At 42.6% G+C, this 21220-nt stretch overlaps 1 protein-coding gene and 1 long non-coding RNA gene across 9 annotated transcripts in view; one reads left to right on the plus strand and one right to left on the minus strand.

The window, feature by feature from the left end:
- Positions 1–16609, minus strand: part of Imp (IGF-II mRNA-binding protein) — a 36409-nt gene extending 19800 nt beyond the window's left edge. For 2 of the 8 annotated variants that reach the window (NM_167252.3, NM_001258687.3), the window contains exons 1-2: positions 13651–14149; positions 5581–6425 (exon numbers count right to left, since the gene is read on the minus strand). In NM_167252.3, the coding sequence (NP_727454.1) occupies positions 5581–5693 (113 nt within the window). In that variant the 5' untranslated portion in view covers positions 5694–6425; positions 13651–14149. Of the gene's footprint in view, positions 1–5580; positions 6426–6952; positions 7104–7933; positions 7968–13650; positions 14150–14723; positions 15119–16506 lie in introns of those variants that run through there. The other 6 variants (NM_167251.3, NM_001169246.2, NM_167253.3 and 3 more) reach the window with 5 other exon arrangements.
- On the plus strand, positions 16601–16959 carry lncRNA:CR45624 (long non-coding RNA:CR45624). Its single transcript, NR_123861.1, has one exon. It is a non-coding gene; the product is annotated as a long non-coding RNA:CR45624 (long non-coding RNA).
- The last annotated feature ends 4261 nt before the right edge of the window (positions 16960–21220 follow it).

Below are 21220 nucleotides of genomic sequence, written 5' to 3' on the forward strand. Positions count from 1 at the left end.
ATTATACACATAGACCGTGCAGAAAAATGTCGGTAGAACGGAGATGCACTTAAAAGTAAAAATACTTATTAGGCCAAAGACTGAACCAATTTTATGTTACTATTATTTTATACATAATTGATAATATCGCACGCATATAAAGATCGCGAAAGCTTTCGCCAAGCTTTGCATCTTGCCGAAGAAACCGAGCAAAGCTTTTTCAGCAGCTGTCGACTTGAACGCGAATCGAATTGAAACGAATCGAATCAAATGGAAATAAAGGGAAAGAAAAGGTAATGGGGGTATTCGCAACCCTTAAGCCATCGGTGAAATGCTTTCTTCACGAACGGTGGCGCACAAATAAAACAAACAATGGGCTAGACAGGAAGAGGACAGGATCGGATCGGGATCGAGATCGGGAACAGGACCCTATCAGCTAATTTCGAGGTCCTACCTGCGTGTCGAAGAACACGCCACGATCACGGGGATCTCGAAGATCAGCGGGAAGACTCGAAGACACAAAAAGGGTTGGTTTGTTATTCTTGCTGTCCTGCCGGCCGATCGCAACTGGCAGCTGGTGCCAAAACGAAAAGAAAGTGGTCCTAACGGAGGAAGAAAGTCCTGGAAATGTGTCCTCGTCCGTCTCCACCCCCGCCCTCCTGCCACGTGTACCGGAACAACAGTTGCTATACCAAAGTACGGTGCCCGCAGGTCGATGGCAATATCCCAGGACAATAGCACTATAGGATCGCAAAGCACATTAAGTCGGAAAAGTTATATTCCACCTACATGGTATGTATAAATACATATGTATGTATGTATATAGTTTTAAATTATTATTGGTGCGTTTAAAGAATGAAAAAATAGTATATTTATGATTCCTATTTGCTTCCTCTCTATAATATTTCATAAAAACTTTTGTACCTCTCGGTTCTAGCAATACCATCTGGGATTAAAGGTATTTCAAATGCACATTTTCAAGTTCAATACGGGTGCCATAAAACGTTAGAGTAAGAAGTTCTCGCGCCATCTCTGTCGCTCCAATTTTGCCACTCTTTCTCTCTCTCTCTCGCCATGTACCAAACGTACGTGTGTTTTTGGCTCCTTCTTATTTTTCGTGTTCGTTTTTTCTTGATTTTGGTTTTGGAAAACTAAGCCGGCAGTAACACGAATCTTCAGATTTGCCATACCTCGCTATTCTCTTTTTTAGTCTCAACGCTGAGCATGTGTGCGTTGTCGTTCGAATTCTTGGAAATTTCTAATGAACACGAACACAAAAAGGAGCACACAAAAATGTGGTAGAAAATAAGAAGAACAAGAAGACGAAAAGAACAGCAAGAATTTGCCGCAAGAGAGTAAGAACGAGATGGACTGAGGAAGATTGGGGAAGGAGGATAATTCGAAATTAGATGGAACATAATCGATTTTCGATTAACGATAGCGTGCTATTCCGGAATGCAATGCTGCTGGATATGCAAAGGAGGAAGGACTATTTGCTTTTTTTTTTAAGTGTCACATTTAAATCTTTCTTAAAAGATGCTTCGAATGCAGGGTCTTTATAATACATATCACAATATCGATTTTAAGTGAAACCCTTCCAAATGGAATCAAGAAGGTGTCTGTTAAATGCTTAACCTGGTTACAGCATCACCTTGAAATTAGGGCAGGCCAAGACTGTTCTTGTTTTGTACCTGAACTCCCACGTACACACAGAACCACAAATTCTGGACTACCTGTCCTCCTACCTGGCGTAGGAGTTCAACAAAAAATATGTGCATCCTGTTTGCTGTCCGAAGCGATTTGCCAAAGTCGGTGTCCTTCTGCTCTTCCGCTGTGCCACAACTTCAACTTCCAGCAATCGTAGTTCGCAATTCGCAATTCGTAAATCGTAGCAGCGGAAATTTGGCGGGCCACGCCTTACCCATCCTCCCTCCCCTTCGCACAACATTTCAACTAACCCAACAAACCCAATATGGGCCACAGCAGATTTTTGTTGTTTTTGGACAAATGTAGGTAAAGTGTACCCGACCGCCTCCCCCGCAAATCCCACAGTACTTGATTTCATTCATTTGATTTCATACAACGTAGGTACACTGAGGACAACAACGCGTGACTTTAATTCACAAATATAACCTTATTATGATAACATCCTTTTCGAAATATACATTAGTATTATGCAAAACTGGGAAAAGGAAAGCAGGACATCTGCAAATTTTGGAAAAATGTATTTAACTAGACCCAAGTTATTGAAAGATCTAACCATGGTTCTTTTAACTTTAATAGAGATTAGTTATGGAAGGCTATGTCGGTTTGGTTCAGTGCATGATCATCTCTATATATGAGCACACGAGCGTGGTCTCATGTGAATCGGGTTTTTGGCTCGATTTTGGCTGGCTTTGTGGACTGACGACAAAGGCGGGGGCGATCGGAATGAATGGAGAGCGATAAACCAAGGTCAGGCCTCGATTCTTTGAGAAGGAGCAGCTGTTGCTCTAAGCTTGGCTAGATCGCATCCAATGCTACCCCCAAACTGAATGGAATGGCACAAACACACGGGCGGCCTCCTGTGCCCACGGAGCTCTACTAATTTGACTGTCAATCAAAAAAGGCGAGCAGCAGCAGGATCAGCAGGATCGCCGAAGCAAGCAGAGCACGAAGGACTCCCAGCGAGTTGATAATCGATGGGAATCAAATTTGCTGCTGGCTTCCAGACAGTCTGCAGCTCCCTACAGTGTACGGCTAAGTGGCAGAGGCGCAGATAAAGATACGCAGATACAGATACAGATGGCGATGGTGAACAGCAAAGGGTTGCGATTAGAAGCTGTGGCAGACAAAAAAAAAAAAAGACAGCAAAGTGGCAAAGGACAAATTGGCAAGCAGCCTCCTCATCCCGGCCCCTCCTCATCCGCAAGTGAACAAACATTAGAAGCAGGGAAGCCTCTTGTATAGTTATAAATGTCTGAGCCCGCACTCGCAGCAAAAAGAGAGCGAGTTGGAAATATGAGAAACGTGTTTTGCGTTTCGCTACTAGAAAATGAACAAACACGAGGGGCAAAATCATATAAATATATATATATATAAATATACACATATAGATATATAAGAAAAGAAAGAAAAAAAAAACAATGAAGCTGGCAGGAAAGCCCCTAAACTCAGCCAAAATCATATTTCCAACCGCCAACTCTCCTGAGAAACCTGATCATGAGATCACCAACACACAAACAACGAACCAACAGATTCCTGAGATGAGATCTCATCTCTCGATCGCTGGCGTTCTGGGTCAACCCTTCGGTTCTAAGCAAAATCCCAAGCCAAAGACCACGACCACGACCACGACCACGACCAAGTCCGCGTCCAAATTAGAGCCAAAGGCAGTGCCAAAGCAAAGCAAAAGCAACGAAAAAGCAAATCAAAGCTGGCGAAAGATATACCTCCTGTGGCAGCGGCATGTTTCCTTTGGCGGATTAAACCAATTGCTACAGAAAAAGATTTCGTTGTCTTTCGTTGCCTTTGATGCTTCTGCTGTTTTGTGAGATTCATTTTGGCCCCGGAGATTCATATTATTTCGTATATTTGCCACCACTATACTGCTGCTGCTGTTTTGTTTACTTTGCATTCCTGCAGGAAATTAGTTGGGATTTTTTCCTTTCCTTTCATTTCATTTATTTTCCCTTTTTTTTTTGCCTACCGGCTTAGCAGTTGTTGCAACAAGCGGCTTAACACGCAACAAGCTGTGCCGCTGAAGCATCGCAATCCGCATCTTAAGAGCCATCTTAGGTTTGTGGGCGAACCGGTAGCGTAAATCTGAGAAATGTATCATCCTAAGACATCCGATTCGATTCTTCTTACAACGTTTACTACAGGTACATCAGATGATGATGACTAATCTTCCGCAAGAATATAAGATCTAAAATCTCATATCGATTATACCATTATTATATTAGGATTATAGTTTCAGGTACTTGATAAGATGCTATGTCAATCGTAGAACGTTTGGAACTCAATTGAAACGGAATGTGTAATTAAAGTCCAATCCACATAGCACTGATCCTTGATTTAAGCAGCTTTCAAAGCTTTCAAAGTTCTTAGTGCCTTGAACATTATTATAATCCTTTTTGGGCTTGTAGATGCTACTATTCTCTAAGATTCCCTTTTATCATCAGCACAACACAAAGAAAAGGGGGAAAGAAATATAATCTGTTTAGGAGGTGCAACACAAACATTATCTTTTGGCCCCCTGAGCTAGGTCGAACTTCGATCTGTCCTTCATTGATCTTGTTGCACCTCCTTCTCCTCGAAGGAGCGATCCTGCCCAGAAGGATGCTAAGTGAGTTCCTCCTAACCATTCCTTTCCGATGCTATTGCCGTTTTTTTTTTTTTCGGCTTCTGTTTGAGCAGCGTGCGGCAAGTATATCAATTCTGTCAGATCGGGGGTTGGCCGAGAAATCCTAAGGATCAGAGGATCGAAGGTTGGGAGGATCGTAGGATCGTAGGATCGGGGAACATAGAGGTTGGGTTGAACAGTGAGGGGCGAGACAGGTAGTGGCTACTGCGCTTTCCGGGGCTTTTTTATGTGACAATGATGATGGTTTCGCCTACCTCAGCTTGTTCCATGCCGCTCAGTGTTTACTTACACCACTTGAGCTTGGCTCGAGGGGGGAACTTGACGAGGGTCGGAGGATCCTCAGCATCCTAAGGTCCTCCCTGAGAGCTATTTTTTTTTTTTGCTTTTGCATAGTTTCATAGTTTTTTATTCCCTTCTTTTTTTTTGGCATCCTGTCTCCCGGTGATATGCCCAATTTATCACAGGAAATTAGCTGCTATTTAGCAGCGTTGTATGTCCAAAAGGGGGGTGTTAGGGTGGCAAAAAAGTAGGAGGGCCATCGCATGAGGGGCAAACTTCATGTTATTTGGCGTGATAATTTGTGCAATTGTGGATTGCCTGTGTGCAGGGCAGATTGCAGATCACAGATCGCAGTATCTCAGATTCAGATTGAAATTCAGATTTAGATTCAGATTCCCCGCCCGAGGATCGTAGCTCATTTATTTGCCTTCCGGGTTTCCCATTACTCCTGAGAGCCTCAAATATTCTTAAGTTTTTCCACTTTTTTTTTTTTTTTTTTTTTTTTGATGCCCAAAACCTTGGAGGGGCGCATCGAATCGCGGCCAAGGCGTATATAAGGACCATTGGTCGCCATTTTCGCCCAACTTGGATAAATAGTAGTTACCCAACTAACTGATCTAAACTGGTCTGGATTTATTTGATTCGATTTGATGCAGGGGTAAGAGTATCGGATTTCTAAGTGGTTGGTAGGGTAGGTGGTACATCATGTATGAATGGTGGGTGGGTTGTGGCTCGAAACCCGCACTAAAAAGCTAAAAAGCATCATACTACAAAAAAACTACAAAAAGCTACAACAAGATCAATGAAAGATGGAGGAATATATGTATGTATGTATTTTGGGGGGGGGAGAGAATGTTTTCAAAGGTTTTCAGGGGTGGGAGGGGTGTTGGAGTTTTGGATAGAGAAAGGCCTTGTGCGATCTGTTATTCGATCTGTTCTAAACAGGAATGATAGTATAGTTGCATTGGGGTACATACCTTGAGGTGCCAGCACCTTCCAACTGCTGTCGATCCAGTGGCGGATCGAAGATCTGTTCACGATCCTCCTTTGAGAGTTCCAGGTCGGCGAATTGATCCAGTTCGGATGCCATTTTCAGTAGCTCTTTTTTTTGCTTTTCGGTTTTTTGGTGTGCGTGTGTTGTTTCTTGTAGGTTTACCTTAGACGTTGGTGAGTCGATCGATCGGATATATATGCACTTTAGATATATATATATCCCTGTATGCCTGACTGAAACCGAAGTTGTGCAAAAATCGCTGGTCAAACACTTTAGAATTTGATTGGGTCGCGGCGAATCGGAGCTTTTGAAATATCTCAATATTTTTGTATTTTTAAGCTTGTCTTCGTTTAACTCCTGCCTTTAACTCTTGATCGTTTCGGATGTTACGTGTGGAATGATAACTTTTTAAATTTAGCGCGCTCAATTACTTGATTTACTCATATCCTTGACGGATTTTACGATTTGTAATTAGGTTTTTCTGTATCTTTTCAATATTTTTTGGTAATTTTCGTTTATTATTGCCGAGTCGAAACTTTCGCTGACCTTTGCTGAACCGGTGTGAAAGAAGCGTTTGTCAGTGGTTTTGGGTTTAAAGTCGCGTTTGCATTTCTTATTTTAAATTTTTTCACGGGTCTTCGCAACTGTCTTTTACGATTTGAATTTAAACTTTTTGTTTTTTTTTTTTTCGAAAACTTGGTTGTGCGTTGCGATTTAATTTTTTTTTGCTTTACTCGTCCTTTTTGTGGGCTTCAAAAAAATTGTTACATTAGTGGTATGTGGTTTTTGTTTGTTTTTGGTGTCAATTGGGCCAAAAAAAAGAGTTATCTGTGAAAGAGACGGGGAAAATGCAATTAGTTCTGTGGGGTCATTTTCGAGTGAGAGAGGCGCTAAGGGTTTAAGCACGCCCACACAAGGGCTAACATTAACAGCTGTTGCGATCGCCGGCCGGCATAACGACAGCTTTCTTTTTCGGCTATTTGCTTTCGTCATCAGCGGGAGAGAGAGTGTGTTATTAAATGTGAAAGAGAAAGAGTGCGCGGGCGCGGGTGCGGGGGCATTAGAAGTAAGTAGAAGAGATTTATGCGGGAGAGAGCGGCCAACCAAAAAAAAAAAAAGAAAAAGAGCGAGCTTTTTTCGTCATGTTGACTTTGATCTTGGCTCTCATGGCTGTGTGTGTGCGCGAGTGTTGCTGTTGGCATTTTTTTGGTTTTGGTTTTGTTTTATTTCATTTCGTTTTTTGGTGGTGAATAAGTACATAGGCAAAAGAAAATTAACTATTTCGCATACGGCCCCAAAATTGCGGACATTTTCTGACTGTCGTTTGCTTTCTTTCTTGCTGTCTGTTGGCTTACTTTTCATTGGTTGCTGTCGAATGTGTTGTTCTTTTCTGCTGTTGAAGCTTAACAATTGTTGTTGTCTTTATTTTTAATTTTATAAGTTAGTTTTTGGTGTATCTTTTTTCGCGCAGTGGAAAGTGGAGCTTTGCAGATGATGTCAGAATGCCTTCAAAAAAAAAAAAACAAAAATTCCTCTTGTTGTTGGTGTGATTTTGCGTTTGTTTGGTTTGAAATGCGGGAAAACACTTTTTGTTTTGTTCTTTCGGAAAATTGAAAATGTTATCAAGAAAAATAAGAAAAAAAAGAGACAACACACGCACAGACACGCACACACACACACAAACACACGCTCAGACAGAGAGAAGAGCGCGGAGGGGCAGAGGAAAAAAGCAAAGGCAAACGAATTAAAGTCAAAGTCAAAAAATATGCCACGAAAAAAGTAGCAGCAGCAGCAACAAAAAATACACATAGAACCCCCTACAAGCCCCCGTTATTCACCATCCCATTCCTTTTTCTTTATTCTTCTTCTTTCCCTTCTAGTTTTCTTTTCTATTTTTCTTTTTTGGTTTTATAAGGGAAGGGAGGGGGTTTTTTTCTCAGTGGAGATGATAGTTTATACGGCGGACTCGTTAGTTGCTTCGTTTCGTTTCCGTTTTCCGACGGATAATACCCGTGTATCTAAGTATCCGTGGCGCGCAAAACGTGAAATGACAAAAAAAATGGTACGGCGGTCACAAAATATTAAAGTAAAGTGTAGCACAGAGAAAAAATTGATTCAAGGCTGCTGGTTTTGGTTTTGCTTTAGCTGCTGCTGCTGCTGCTTCTTCTCTTCTGGTTTAATTTTTTGGGGCTTTTCGTTTGGCTATTTTTTCTCTTGTTTTTCATTATTTGTTGGCTTTGTACAATTTCTTTCTGTCTGCTTTTTATTTGATTTTAATTCTTTTTTTCTTGTGATTATTTGGGGCAGCCCGCGAGTCGCGACGCTACGTTGCTTACAGTTAGGAGCGTTTTCAGACACTAAACTGCCGACCGAGCGCACGGACGCTGTTTTACTCGAAAATTACATTTTTTCTCCGCTGCCGAAATTCCTAAACACAGATACAAAACACACGCACACACCAATGCGAAACTCACACACACAAATGCACGCACACACAAGGGCATGGCAATGGAGAGGAGAAGTAAAAGCAAAAGGCAAAGGCAAAACACCAAGAAACCGCGTGCACTTGTATGTGTGTGTGCGTTACGGATTGCCGAAAATTTTCGGCGAGTGTTTTCTGAGTCGAGTGACTGTGGGTAAGTGAGTAGGTGAGCGAGTGAGTGCGAGTGCGAGCGAGGTGGCGTGTGTGGAGTGTTGAGTGGCTCCAATGTCTTCTTCTTGCTGCCATCGCTCTTCGGAAATTGATAAAAGCAGTAATTAAAGCTAACAATGAGACGGATGAAATCTAAAATGGTGGTTTAGTTCACTTGGGTTATCAGAAAAGCTCCGCCATTCGCAGATCCTAAGATATTATAGCTCAGTTATAGTATCTATGCATTAATTCTTAATAGAAATTTATCACGGTAATGATTATAAAGCAGAAAATTCTTTAGTGATTATTATTTAAAATCACATTATTATTTAAAATATAAGTTACTAGTTATATTATTCATACCGTACAATAGAATATTATTCAGTTCTAGAAAAGGTAGGATCTTCTGAAATATTAATTAAACAAGATGCACTCCTACATTGAAAGCCAATTAGAAATAGGACTTCTTTACACAAACGTACTTTAGAAATATTTTAAAAGATTTTAAGAGTAACTTTCACTTAAACTTCGTTGAATTGGAATTAAATATTTAAGAGATAGAATTTAAAGACTAATACGGGTTAAAAGGGCTGTGGTCACAGATCACAGTATTTTGGCATTTAAATTTAGAAAACGGGACCAATAGAATTCGCAGAGTCTATAACATAAAGGCTCTTTGAGAAATTTTTAAAACAAGCTCTTCATTTTGTTTGTCCTAAGGATTATGTTTGTCGTTAGAATATTAAAACAGGTTCTAGTATTTGCTTGAATATTAATAAAATCAAATAATCTGCATAAATGTAAGATTTCGCTGAAGTTTCTCTTAGGAAAAGAAAATAATACTTGCGAAAGTAGTCTAAATTTTCTATAGGATATAGGATATGCGTGAGTGAAAGATGCCTTGCATGGATCCTGGATTCTGGATGTTCCAGCTATGGAAGTTGGACTGTATGAGGAATTCCTGTCGGCACACTCTCCTCTCAAAGAAAAACTCACTCGAAAAAGCGGCTCAGAAAAGACGCGCGTGTGTTGCCCTCGCTCCAGTCCCCCCTGCCCACTCTTCCTACCTTGCTCCACCGCCCAAAAGTAACTGAACTTAAAGGAGCGCGTGCGAGAGAGATGCACAACGCACTGCTCTCGCTCGCTCTTTTTTAAACCGCTGCCGGCGTCGACGTCAACGCGGACTGCGCCGCTGGCGTTGCCAAAAAACGAGACACACATGAATACACACACACAAACACGTATAAACTTACGAGGTGTCCATGTGTGTGTGTGCGTGTGTGTGTGTGCACGCGTGTGTGTGTGAGTGTGGCGATGACGACGGCGCTTAAGCTCTGGAAACTGAAAACCGAAAAGGAAGAAGGAAGCGGCAAAAGGAAGTGAACTGCGAGCACACAATAGCTGCTCTGTATACCGGCGTTCTTGTTGCTGCTGCTGCTTTTTTCCTTTTTTTCTTTTCTTTTCTAAGAAAAAAAAAGCAACGCAAAAAGCAGCCGAAAAATTGAAAAACGAAATGCGAGCGTTAACCAAAGGGGAAGGAGGATGGGGGGGGGGGGGGAAAGAGGTGGTTAGGATAGTGGAATGGGGGGATTGTGTTAGATGTGGAAGGACACTAAAAGCGAGTTTCACATAGAATCCTAGTTGAGGGGAGAGGAAGATGGCTTAGGGGCAAGGCTAATACAATGTCCTTGGTCGACAAGTTCAAGTCCAAAGCTGCGATTAGCAGTGAAAAGTTTAGACCAAGCGGCAAAACTTTCTAGCCAAGGACCTTCCGAACAGTCACGTTCTCTGCATTCAGCCCTAAAAAAATTCAACATAAAAAGGTATTCCATTTATCACTGTTGCAATCAGTAAAACAATTGGCTTACAATTTGTTTAAATTACATTCAGTAATCTTACACATTAAACATTCTAAAATAAACAAAAAATTCACCTTTTTTTCTGAGCTGAGAAGAAATAAAGCATTAAAATCGACTACTTTGATAAGTCAGATTTATGACATACATTTTTTATAACCAATAGATTATAATTATTATATATATATTATAATATATTATCTACATATATTTCAATGAGAAAACCTTTTTAATTAAAATAAACATAGCTGTAACCTTCTTTACATATGTATGCATATATAAGGCTATTAAGAAGAATCCTCGTTTTCCTTTCAAGCGCAACTAAAGAGGATATAATCATCACACGTAAAGTGTTGAAATGCCTTTAAAATGCTGCATGCAGCCAGCTTAAATCTCGTTCCGCATCGCTTCTATAGATGCAGTCCAACCCGCCCAGGTCGACGTCGTCTGGTTCTGTCAGCTCACTTGTTGCATGCAACACTGCACTCTGACCTTCTTTAGTTGAACGCCAGCCAGCAAACCACTTCCCCACCCGCCACCACTGCCATCTTAAAGGTCCCTGCACGCGTCGCAATCAAAACAGAAAAGAACAGAATCGCAATCAGAATCGGGAGGGTAGAGGCCGGGAAGGTGGAAAGGGTCCAGGGTTAAAGGAGCAAAAGGATGCAGGATGCAGCGGCAGCAATTGCAGTTGTTGAAGGTGACATTAATTGACGTTTAATAGGCCTCATCTCGCGCCGGAAGGATACAGGGGTGGTCAAGGATGCAAGGATGCAAGGGTGCGGCGGGTAGGCTGTTTGGGTTGGTACATGGTTTAAATTAGTTCTACCCCTTGCCAGCCACTTGAATCCGATTGAATCCTTTCTGAGCACTGAACACCACTTCCTGGCGGCATCCTCCTCCTTTTTCCTTTCCATTCCTTTTTTTTTTTTCAGCCGCGACAAGCCAATTAGAGGTGGCGAAGCTTGTAAAGCTTTTGTGTCCTTTGCCAGCAATTTGCAACAAAAGTGCAACGGCGTCAAGGGTATCGACACAACTCACAGCACAGCACAACACAACCACCATCACCGCCGCCAGCAGCAGCAGCAGCAGCAGCAGCAGCAACATCGGCCATAAACAAGCTAGCTCTCTCGAGGGGTGGCGACTCCTGCGGTTGCAACATCATCCTGCCAAAGGTTATAACCCCCGTGGTGGGCGGGCTTGACCTCCACCTCTATCCCCCTCCTCCCCCTTGCATAACCCTTTTTTTGCAACCGGCGGCAAATGGCGAACGCCTGTTGCAGTTGCACTTTTTGCTGCTCCATTTTACGCTGAACGAATGGAAAATGGCGCGCGCGCAGCAAAGTGCAGCACAGCAACCCCTCGAAAGTATGCAACGCCAGAAGGCCTAACCACCCACTTTCTCACAACCCAACGCTGTCCGCCCCCCCCCCCCTTCCCACACATGCATGCTAAATGAGTGCAAGAGACAGAGAGAGAGAGAGAGAGAGAAAGAGAAGGAGTGCTAGTATGAGGGAGGGGGGAGGAAGAACCTTAGTCCTGCGAATAAAATCGTCGAAAGCTATGTGAATGCGTCCGTTTGAGTCCGTCCACTTAGCCTCTGGGTGGGTGTTTGGGGTTTTCGGGTGGTGCTCGGTGGTTCAGTGGCTCAGTGGTTGATTACAATTCTACCGACTGCAATGGCGAACGCAGTCAAATGTGATTGAGATGCACACGAACCGGAAGGATGCATGCAAAAAAGGGTTCGTGCAGGATTCTTGGGAAAGTGATTTCATTTCCTTGTGGCTTCCGTTTCATTGAATAGCACTAGTAGTGGCTCTTAGATAAGAACTTATATGAAAAGTTAACTTAGGTTAATGATGACCATCATTCTTAATCATAGTGGATAGCTTTGAAATTGAAAATGATTGGTGAAAATGAAAAGAAAACTTTAATCAATGGCAAACCATATGACTATGTACTATATCACAATAGATTTATATTTATACGGCGATATCCTGACTCTGCCGCACACAGTCGACTGCCACCGACGAACAGGACATAAAACAATCGAATGAGGAATGCCGTGCGAAGGGGGATGGGGTTCGAGGAGCTCGTTTGGCTACAGGACACCTTTTAAGGACTAGATAAGGAGTGCCCAAGGGAGGAGCAGACGGATGAGCGGCAGCCAGGCAGCGAGGAGCAGGCAACAGCTGCGAAAGCTGCCCGTCTGCCTACCTAAGCTTTCTTAGAGAGCTGCCTCAAGGACAAACCGCGTCAAAGGAGCGCGCTAACGAGGTACAGTTGCCTCAAATAGAACGAGATAGACGATCGACGGATACTGAGTGCGAGTGCAGATTGATGGCTATCTGAGAATACTCCAACTTTCCAACTTACGCTGCTAGTGGTGGACTAACATCCCCAAAAGTAAGATGCATGTAGCCCTTACATAAGACTGAAGTGAGCACCCTTTTTTTTTATTTAATACTGGGGGTGGTTGGTATCTTAAGATAAAAGGCAGCTTTGTAAGGAATGAAATCTATTCAAACCGAAGCATTAGAACTTACAAAAGCAATAAGGGTTAACTCGCGATTAAAACGAGAGTTTTACTATCAAAAGAATGTAGAATTTAAGCGATGTAATAGGCAAAATTAAGTGTATGGGGACTTAGGAAACATGTTTGGTATATCCTTAAGAATATCCTTAAGCTACGAACCATTGCGCCTTTTACAACTTGGCATCTAAACGATATGAACCACCCTCTCCCAATTGCGAAACGCTAAGGAATTTGACCAAACTGGCACCTATTTCTTTGTCAGTCTGCTTCTAATTCTGGCCCCACCGACATATTGCTATCTCTATCGCTGCAATTCCCAATTTCTTTGGATATACATATATCACTCTCTCTTTTTCAGCGGCTGTTGAACTTTAAAATTGATCCGATTTTATTCGCATCTTCCATGAATTTCGCCTCACTTGAGAATGTATTAAATTTAGAAGCAGACGAGCCAGATTAGAATGAGGAAGAGAAGAAGAAGAAGACGAGCAGGGGGCCAACAAAAAGCGTTGGGGGGGCGGGGGGGCGGTGGTTGTTGGTCTGAAAGGCGGGACAGACGCTTCATTCATGCCACGCGCATCTTGCGCTGTCGACATTTAAAATAGACGCCAAACACGCAACCTCGGCGTTCAACTACAGAGAAGCCTCCGCAATCATTGCCGCTTACATTCTGAACAATTTATAATCGCACTTGTGGAGCATTCCCTGTACTTTGTACAATGTTGCAATGGAGTTGGCATAAAGAAAACTTGGGAATTTATCATCGGATATATGAATGAAAGACACAGACACAGGAACTGTGGCGGAGTGCTAGCTAAGTTATTGGTTTTTAATTGATCTTGGTTGCTTAGAAGAATCTCGACTATTGTAGAGAAGAGATCTTAAATAGGAATAGTATAGGAATAATATCCTCATTCTATCCTCTTATCAATATCAATATAATCAATATATTGAGTTCGTTACGGAACTATAGCAAGGTAACATTTTTCGAGGACCCGTTTCAATATCCTGACAGAAAAGGATACTTACACTTTCAATGGGACGCAAGTGCACTGCTTATTCTCGAGATTTGGATAGGATGTCTGTTGAAATTGCTTGAGATAAAGGTGCCTGATTCTTGCTCCAGAGATCTCAGTCCTTTGCAGGCTCTTGATTCAATTAAGTTGCCAATTGTGTGGGTTCAACATCAAGATTTCAGGCTTTAGAATTGGAAAGTGAGGTCGGTGAATTTTTCTCGAGAGGATCGATATTCTCTGGGCTACAATATTCCAATTGATCGGAATTCTCCAGATTATAAATATCTCTACCTAGTACGTAGTTTAAACAAAATTGTCTGGTCTTTCGCCTTTCCTTTGGCCTTTCTTAGATTCCTTTTTTTTTGGCTTTAATATGGGTGTGTTGCCTGTTGTTTTCCGGTGTCTTGTCTTGTTATGGACTGTGTGAGTGTATATTTTTGATTTTGGGTAAATTTTTGATTTTTTTTTTATATTGAGCGAGAAAAAATTTGAAACTGAATAGTGGGAAAAGTGAAATTTGTATGGGGCTTTTAGACATTTGCGATTGACAGCAAAGCCAATGGTGTGTGTGATTTGGGATATTCAATAATGGGTTATATTTGCAATACTACAATACTTTCTACATAACCTATTACCGTCCATAGCCTAAAGCATTAAAAGAAAATTATAGTTAATCCCTAAGAAATCTAGTTTTTATGCAATCTATAGCTAGTTTTCAAATGCCATAAGAATTACTTGGAATCAAAATCTAGCATCCTTAATGAGTTCGCAATTGATTTTTCCATTGATTGATTTAGACAGGAAGTAACATTTTCTTTTTGGGCTTGTTTTCGCTGTCGTTGTGGATTTTATTTTATTGGGTTTCGTTATTGATTTTTGTGTAGGTGACAACTCTGTGTGTGGGTTGCCGTGGGTGGGCGTTGGATTGTGTGGGTGCGAGCGAGACGGCAGCAGATGCGTGAGTGAGTGCGTACAAAGCAAGGCTGGAAAAACACTCCCTCCTATTCCCACTCCCTTACTCTCTCTCTCCCTCACCTTCTCTCTCTATGGCTTGGTTGGTATCTCCTTTCTCTTTCTTACACTTACACTTTGGTGTATTTGGTAAACCTCAAGAATTCTCGTCGAATTTTTGTTTGTTATTTTATGATGATTTTTCACTTTTCTTTGCGCTTTTCCTTTGGCTTTTCACTGGTTTTTATCTTTTTTTTTCTTTTTTTTTGTGCTTTGTCACTTTTTGCTCATACAAGAAAAAACAACAAAAATCACAAATGGCGGCGCCGTTTGAATCCGTATCCGTATCTGAATCTGAATCTGAATCTGAATCCAAAACACTAATATCTCGATAGCTGTTCGGCGTGAGCTATTGACTATTAACTATTTAACTGCGAACTGTGAGCTGAGAGTCGAGAGTCGAACGAACTGACGCAACGGCGACGAGTGAACTGCCTGCCTGCCGGATATACGGATCCCAATTTCCAAGGTGTCTGCTCAGCGCCCGATGAAAATGCGAGGAAAACTCTGTTCAGCTCTGCTCTGCTCTCAGGACCTCTGCCGCGGCGCTGTAGCAGCGGCGTTGGCGTTGGCGTCGCATTTTCCCACCCATCCAAAACAGTGAAAGTTGTAAACCAAAATGGCTGACCCTGCTCCTTGGCATATTTGTATCTGTATCTGTGTCTGTACTCGTATCTGTATCTGTGTGCAAGCGTCTATACACATTATCCGCTTTAAAGGGCAGCAGCCGGCTTACACCACACTCACTCTAAAAAGTCGGCGACCACTATAAATGATCTAAGGTTAAGAAATCGAATAAGCTAACTATTAATTTATGCCAGTATACATTGCCAAATGTATTATTAAGTTACTATAGGTAATCAAAATATATTTAACATACATTTTAGGCCTTGCTTAGATACGTTACATATTTATATAGCTAACTTCTAATTTCATTTCTATTCCGATTTAATGATCGATGATTTCTGTTGATCTGTTCTATTTCATCTGGTGATCACTGTGCCAGCTGTTGGACCTGTACTTTGCACTGCTGGTCGCCCTATGCAAAAGGTTTTCCCGACCCAAAAAGGAAAAACATCGAAAAACGCAACGGATAAACGAATATTTTCCATCTGATTGGCTTGGACCGGCTAGCTGTTGGCAGCGCTGTCGACGCTGACGCTGACGTTGACGTCGACGCAGCTGCGACGGGGGTGAGTGTGAAATGTGAAAAGCGAAAACTCATAGTACCAAGCGGAAAACTCGGGGAAAAACTCTGAAAACAAGGGTGGCCCGAGCAGAGACGCCAGCGTTTTTCCCGCTCTCTCTTCGCTCATCGCTCTTCTCTCCACTTTTCTCTCTTCTCCGCTCCTCTTCGCTCTCCTTTGCGCCCTTTTATCGCCCCGTCTGTTTTGTCTACTGGCTCGTGAAAATGTCAGGAAAATTCAAACTGCCACAGCTGCTTGACAAAAGGCAAGACTATAATTTTAAGACATGAGGAAAACAAGAGAACGGAAAATGTCTTTCGGGGAAATTGTGAATTCGATTCCACTCACGATTGCCACTTGTGAGCCAAGTTATTGGCATTTGTAAATTGCGATTATGCATAGATATCAATAAAGCTATTATTTTGGCTTATAATAGAATTATATAAATTATTTTCTTTTCCCAATCCCATTGTTTAGATTGCATATATTAATTGTGGCACTTTTCGACTCCAGAAAGTATGCAATGCATTTTACGACTTGCGTTGCGGCTTCTTTGTTACTATGGCCTTTATAATCATAAGTTTGTTTTCGAACGACGAGTTAGAGAGTGTAGTATTCAATTGTTATGATAGTGTTATGAAAGATACATTTCTATAAACAGTACTTGATACCTCAACGGGATTTTCCAACTAGATTGGACGCAATGAGGTTAACACGAGGGAAGTGAGCTGCGAATAGCGATTCCGGGGACTTGGAAAAGTCTGCAGCTCACAATCGTGTTTCGATCTAAGACTGTGCCTTCTCCATCTCTGTTTCCCTCACTCCTGCCATCTCCCTCTCTCGCTGACCTTGCTGCCAACGAAATTTCTACTTCCTGCTCTCCTACATTTTCCCGTTCCTCTTTTTTGTCGATGCTTCCTTCCTTCGTTCAGCTAAATCTGATGCGCACCCCAGAGCAGCAACAAACATAAAATATATATAAGTATGTACATATATATCCGACTGTTACCAACCCAACTCAGCCCACACACACACACACACACACACACAGAGAGTCTACACCCATACCATATCGCACGCACACACTAAGCGATTGCGTCCCGTTTTCGAATTTCGAGCGAAACTTGCGTAGTTTTTCAACCCCAAAATACGGGACAAGGACAAGGTCGAGGATGTGGCCCTACGCCCCTGGACATGGGTGCACAATGGCAGTGGTTCCAGGCCCATGCCCATGCACTTTCCATCCAAGATCTCAATGCTGAGCTGCAACTTTAAGCTTAAACTAGAAGATTACGGAGTGCAGAAGTAAGGCGAACGAACTGTTAAGTTCTTTAACTTCAAGCCATATTTGTTAAGATACAACAATCATTTAGATAGATCTTTCAAGGATATACATCTTTCTACCTCTGACTATCTATATTAGCATATACTTAGGGATCTATTTTGTAGTACCATTGTATAGATATAGCTCTGATGGCAGACTTGAAGAATTCTTTCAATGCATTGATGGAATACTTTAGTTGTCCCGTACATTTCTAGGAGGCTGTTGAACCCCTGAAAATCTCATAATTTGCTTGCCACCACCACCATCGCTGTTGCTGAATGTGCGCTGTGTGGTTGCGATGCGTTGCTGCGTTCCTGCGTCTGTCAGGAATGTTTACAGCCGGCTGGCTGTGAGTTCTGAACTCTCAGTCTGGGCTCTAGCCCTAGCCTAGTCCAAAAAAAAGGGACGAGGATACGAGCTGGGAGGGTTTAACGCTAATGGTAAAGGGAAAGGCGCAGGGAAAGGGAATGGAAATGGGAAAGGAAGAGCCACCACCCACCCCCAGCGGCAACTGCGACGCATTTTTGTGTGTGCGTCCTGTGCGTTGCCATGCTGCGATTTTCCATTTCGATTTGGGATGGTTGGGATCGCATTGGCTTGGATTCTATGGTATTTAGTGCACAGTAAATGAAAATGGTCGAGTGTCGCGACTATTAGATACCTTCTAAGCAGGAAATGAAGCGATTTTGAGATGGGGCTAAACAAGCAGATCATCATTCTCTTTTTTAATACTTTTCGAATGTTTCTAAGAAACCCAATTTTCATTTGTAATATAATCACAAACATCATTTAAAATTACATTCAATTATTTTCGCGAGTGCGTTGGCACGGGAATGGTTTGGCATGGAAGGGGTTGGGGGAGAGAACGTTCCAGTCCGCTGTCTTCCAGCTTTTGGGTGGTGGTGTCCCGTTACGCGCTTGCCACTCTTGCCATCTCTGTTGCACCCACGCCACACGTCGAGGATCGAATTTGGCTGCGTTCCGTTGACTTCGCCCCTTGCTTTATTTACTTTTTTATTATTATTATTTCATTAGATTGCAACCCTTGTGTGTCTCTCTATTCTGGCATCACCCCCCCCCCCCCCCTTCCACCCCTCTCCACACATTGTCCCGTCGTGGGACAAGGACGAACGCCAGTGGAAGGTGGCTGGGTGCTGCGTGCTGCGTGGTGGGGGTTGGTTGAAAGTTGAAAGTCAGTGCGTACTTTGAAATCTTAACGGAACTTGCTTGTTTATTGCGTCCAACGCAAATTTTGCCTGGCGCTGACGTCATCGCAATTGAAGTGAATAAACTTAAGGATGCAACTTATTCAGAGTTCTTCAGAGTTTTTGGCAATCTGAAGAATTAAGTTTCTCGCTAGTTTCGATATGAAATCTTTAGTAAAGCCCCAAAATGCTGTTTGTACATATCATATCATATCATAAAATGTAAGTTCTTATGGAACTGGGTACAGTTGCGGTATGTTCAGGAATCACTCTTTTTCGGGACCCCTTCGTATCGATGGGCTTTCTTCGGGGCATTCTTCTGCAGTTTCTCCCTCTGCTGTTACTGTTACTCGCGATTCTTCGTATGCTTCTTCTGCTGGTGCGATGACCTCAATGCGTTTTTAATAAGTTCTGCCTGACGCGAAGACACGAAGACACGGAGACACGGAGCATTCGGGACGCGGCTGATTTGATGATGGCAATCTCACGGCAGGACCTTCCAATGCCGCCCCGCTCCTTGCATCGATGTGGCAAAGAAAGCGCGTGCGGCATGCAACGTGCATCCTGCGAGCGAAAGTGCTTGTCTGCCCGCGTTGGCACACTCTCCCTTGGGGATTTTTCGGGACCATGGATCGCGGACTGAGGACACAGGACTCGGCAACCAGGACATTTGGTTCATATATGTATATATTCTTATATGTACGTATGAGTTTATTCGGGGGTCAGGCAATGCGAGATCGGCAAACAGAAGAAGACCCTATCATCGGCAATCGGCGATCCTTGATCTCGTCGCCAGCTGCACCTGCAGCAGATCGTTGCCTGTGCTTGTTGGTTTTTCGGCTCACTCCACAGTTTCGAGACTGGCCATTTCTCACTCGCTTGTTGGCCAACTCGGCTAACGGTTCCCGGTTCCCCGTTTAACGGTATTGCACCTGGGAGAGATACCAAAAAAAATAAACAAACAAACAAAAAAAAAACAACAAGAATTAAAAACCAAGTGTTGCCACACATAGATGCTGTCCTGCGTCCCCCTTTCCCCTTGCAACACGATCCGCGTAATCTTGACTCGACTCCGCGCTCATAATTATCATATCAAGGAGAAAACACAGCGATAAAGGGAATAAGGGCATAAAGGATTGCATTTCAAGGGGCAGCGAGAAGTTCGGTCGCGTGGCAACGGCAACCCCTGCAGCCAACTGCAACTTCCACGTTGCATCGCTGCAACTCGGCCCTGTTTGCAGCCTCCTCTTGTCTTTCCCATCCGTGTGCCTCTGCATCGTGATCACGAGGCGAGGAATTAGCATAGTCATAACTGGAACAAAAAGGGGTTTTCTTTAATTATTATGCTAAGCAGCAAGAAAAAAATATTTGTTATGTATATGAAATTTAATGGAAAATAATAACAATATTAGTCTTAATATAGATTATAAAAGCGGATACAATCAATATGCAGATATATCTGTGTTTTAAGCAGTTTAGCTAGATTGCAGAATTCGCATTTTCTTTCTTTCGTTGTCTTCTCTCTTAAGATATTAATTTAATTTGATTGATAGATTAACATTCTATTGGACAAAGCATAACTCTTTGTTATTTTTTTCGAGTGTACTTGCTGCAGAATCTCCTGTGCAATCCGATCTGTGTCGGTGTCTCCCAGTTTGCCATTTAACCAGTCTTTTGGTCTTTCTTTGGCATCCTCGCTCCTTTTTTGCATACGAGTGAGTGGCACCCAAGTGTCTTAATCAGCGCTTAATGTGTTGTGATTGCGTAATCGAGAGGAGAGGACAGCTGGCCCGGCAGCTTCGTTTTACCTGTGGCAAGGGCACGCGTCATTGGTTCGCTGGCTCACCTGCCACCTGAGAAGCAAACAAAACCGGGACTCGCCCCAAAAAAAAAAAAAAAAAAATTAAGCAATTATGCACGCGTTTTTTGTTGTTTTTTTTTGTTTTTTTTTGGGTGGGGAAGAGGGGGCAAAGCTGAGACTGCACTTTTTTTCGAAAAACGGTTGGCAAAGGGGGGGGGGGGGGCAATAAAAGGCGTAGTTCGATAATGTTGTCAGCTCAATTACAAGCCATTGATGGAACCGCTGTGCACAGAAAAGCGGCAAGAAGAAATTAATACATAAAATTTCAATATGCAGCAGTGCACACAAAGAATGAGTGAATATTGACCAAGTTGGGGTATTAAATTGCCAAATGATGGTGGTGGTGGTGGACCCAAGTGCAGAAGAAACACGAATATGGGGCATTACCCGGAGGCGATACCGTTGCTACCATGGGGCATCCCGTTGGGCGATAATGCTCGACTGCTGAAGTGGCAAGCTGGAACTAAGCCAACAGAGCATTAAGGAGCGACTTGATAATGTTCCAATTAATGTGGGATACACTGGACGTGAGCCAGGAAACCAGAAACCAGAAACTTGGGCAACTGCACCTTGGATGTCCCAAATTAAGAGCGAATGCGTTAATTATTTCCCCCATTGTCCAATAATCCATTAGCTTGGGAATTGTCGAATTTGTGGTCTTAATAATATTTATGTGCTGGCTACTTTGCAACATTGTTAACTAAATATGCTATTTCACTTATTGTTTAGCAAGTAAAAAAAAAAAAAGAAAGCTCACCTTTTAAAGATTATTATTAACGAATAATCTGTTCATTATATCTTCAAACTCATTGTCTTGAAATATATGCAAAGTCATTAAGGAGGTTTGCTTATTTATTCATGTGCAATATTCCTTGGTTTAAGCAAAGCCTCGCATGTCCCTATCCTTTCACTCTACCCACTATCTTGCACCGACAATCTTGGGCAGGACGATCGGGATCGCCTGATCCTGGAGATGGAAGGTGTCAGCGGCGGAT

The sequence above is a fragment of the Drosophila melanogaster genome, chromosome X (genome assembly GCF_000001215.4).
Source record: "Drosophila melanogaster chromosome X".
Classification (NCBI taxonomy): Eukaryota; Metazoa; Arthropoda; class Insecta; order Diptera; family Drosophilidae; genus Drosophila; species Drosophila melanogaster.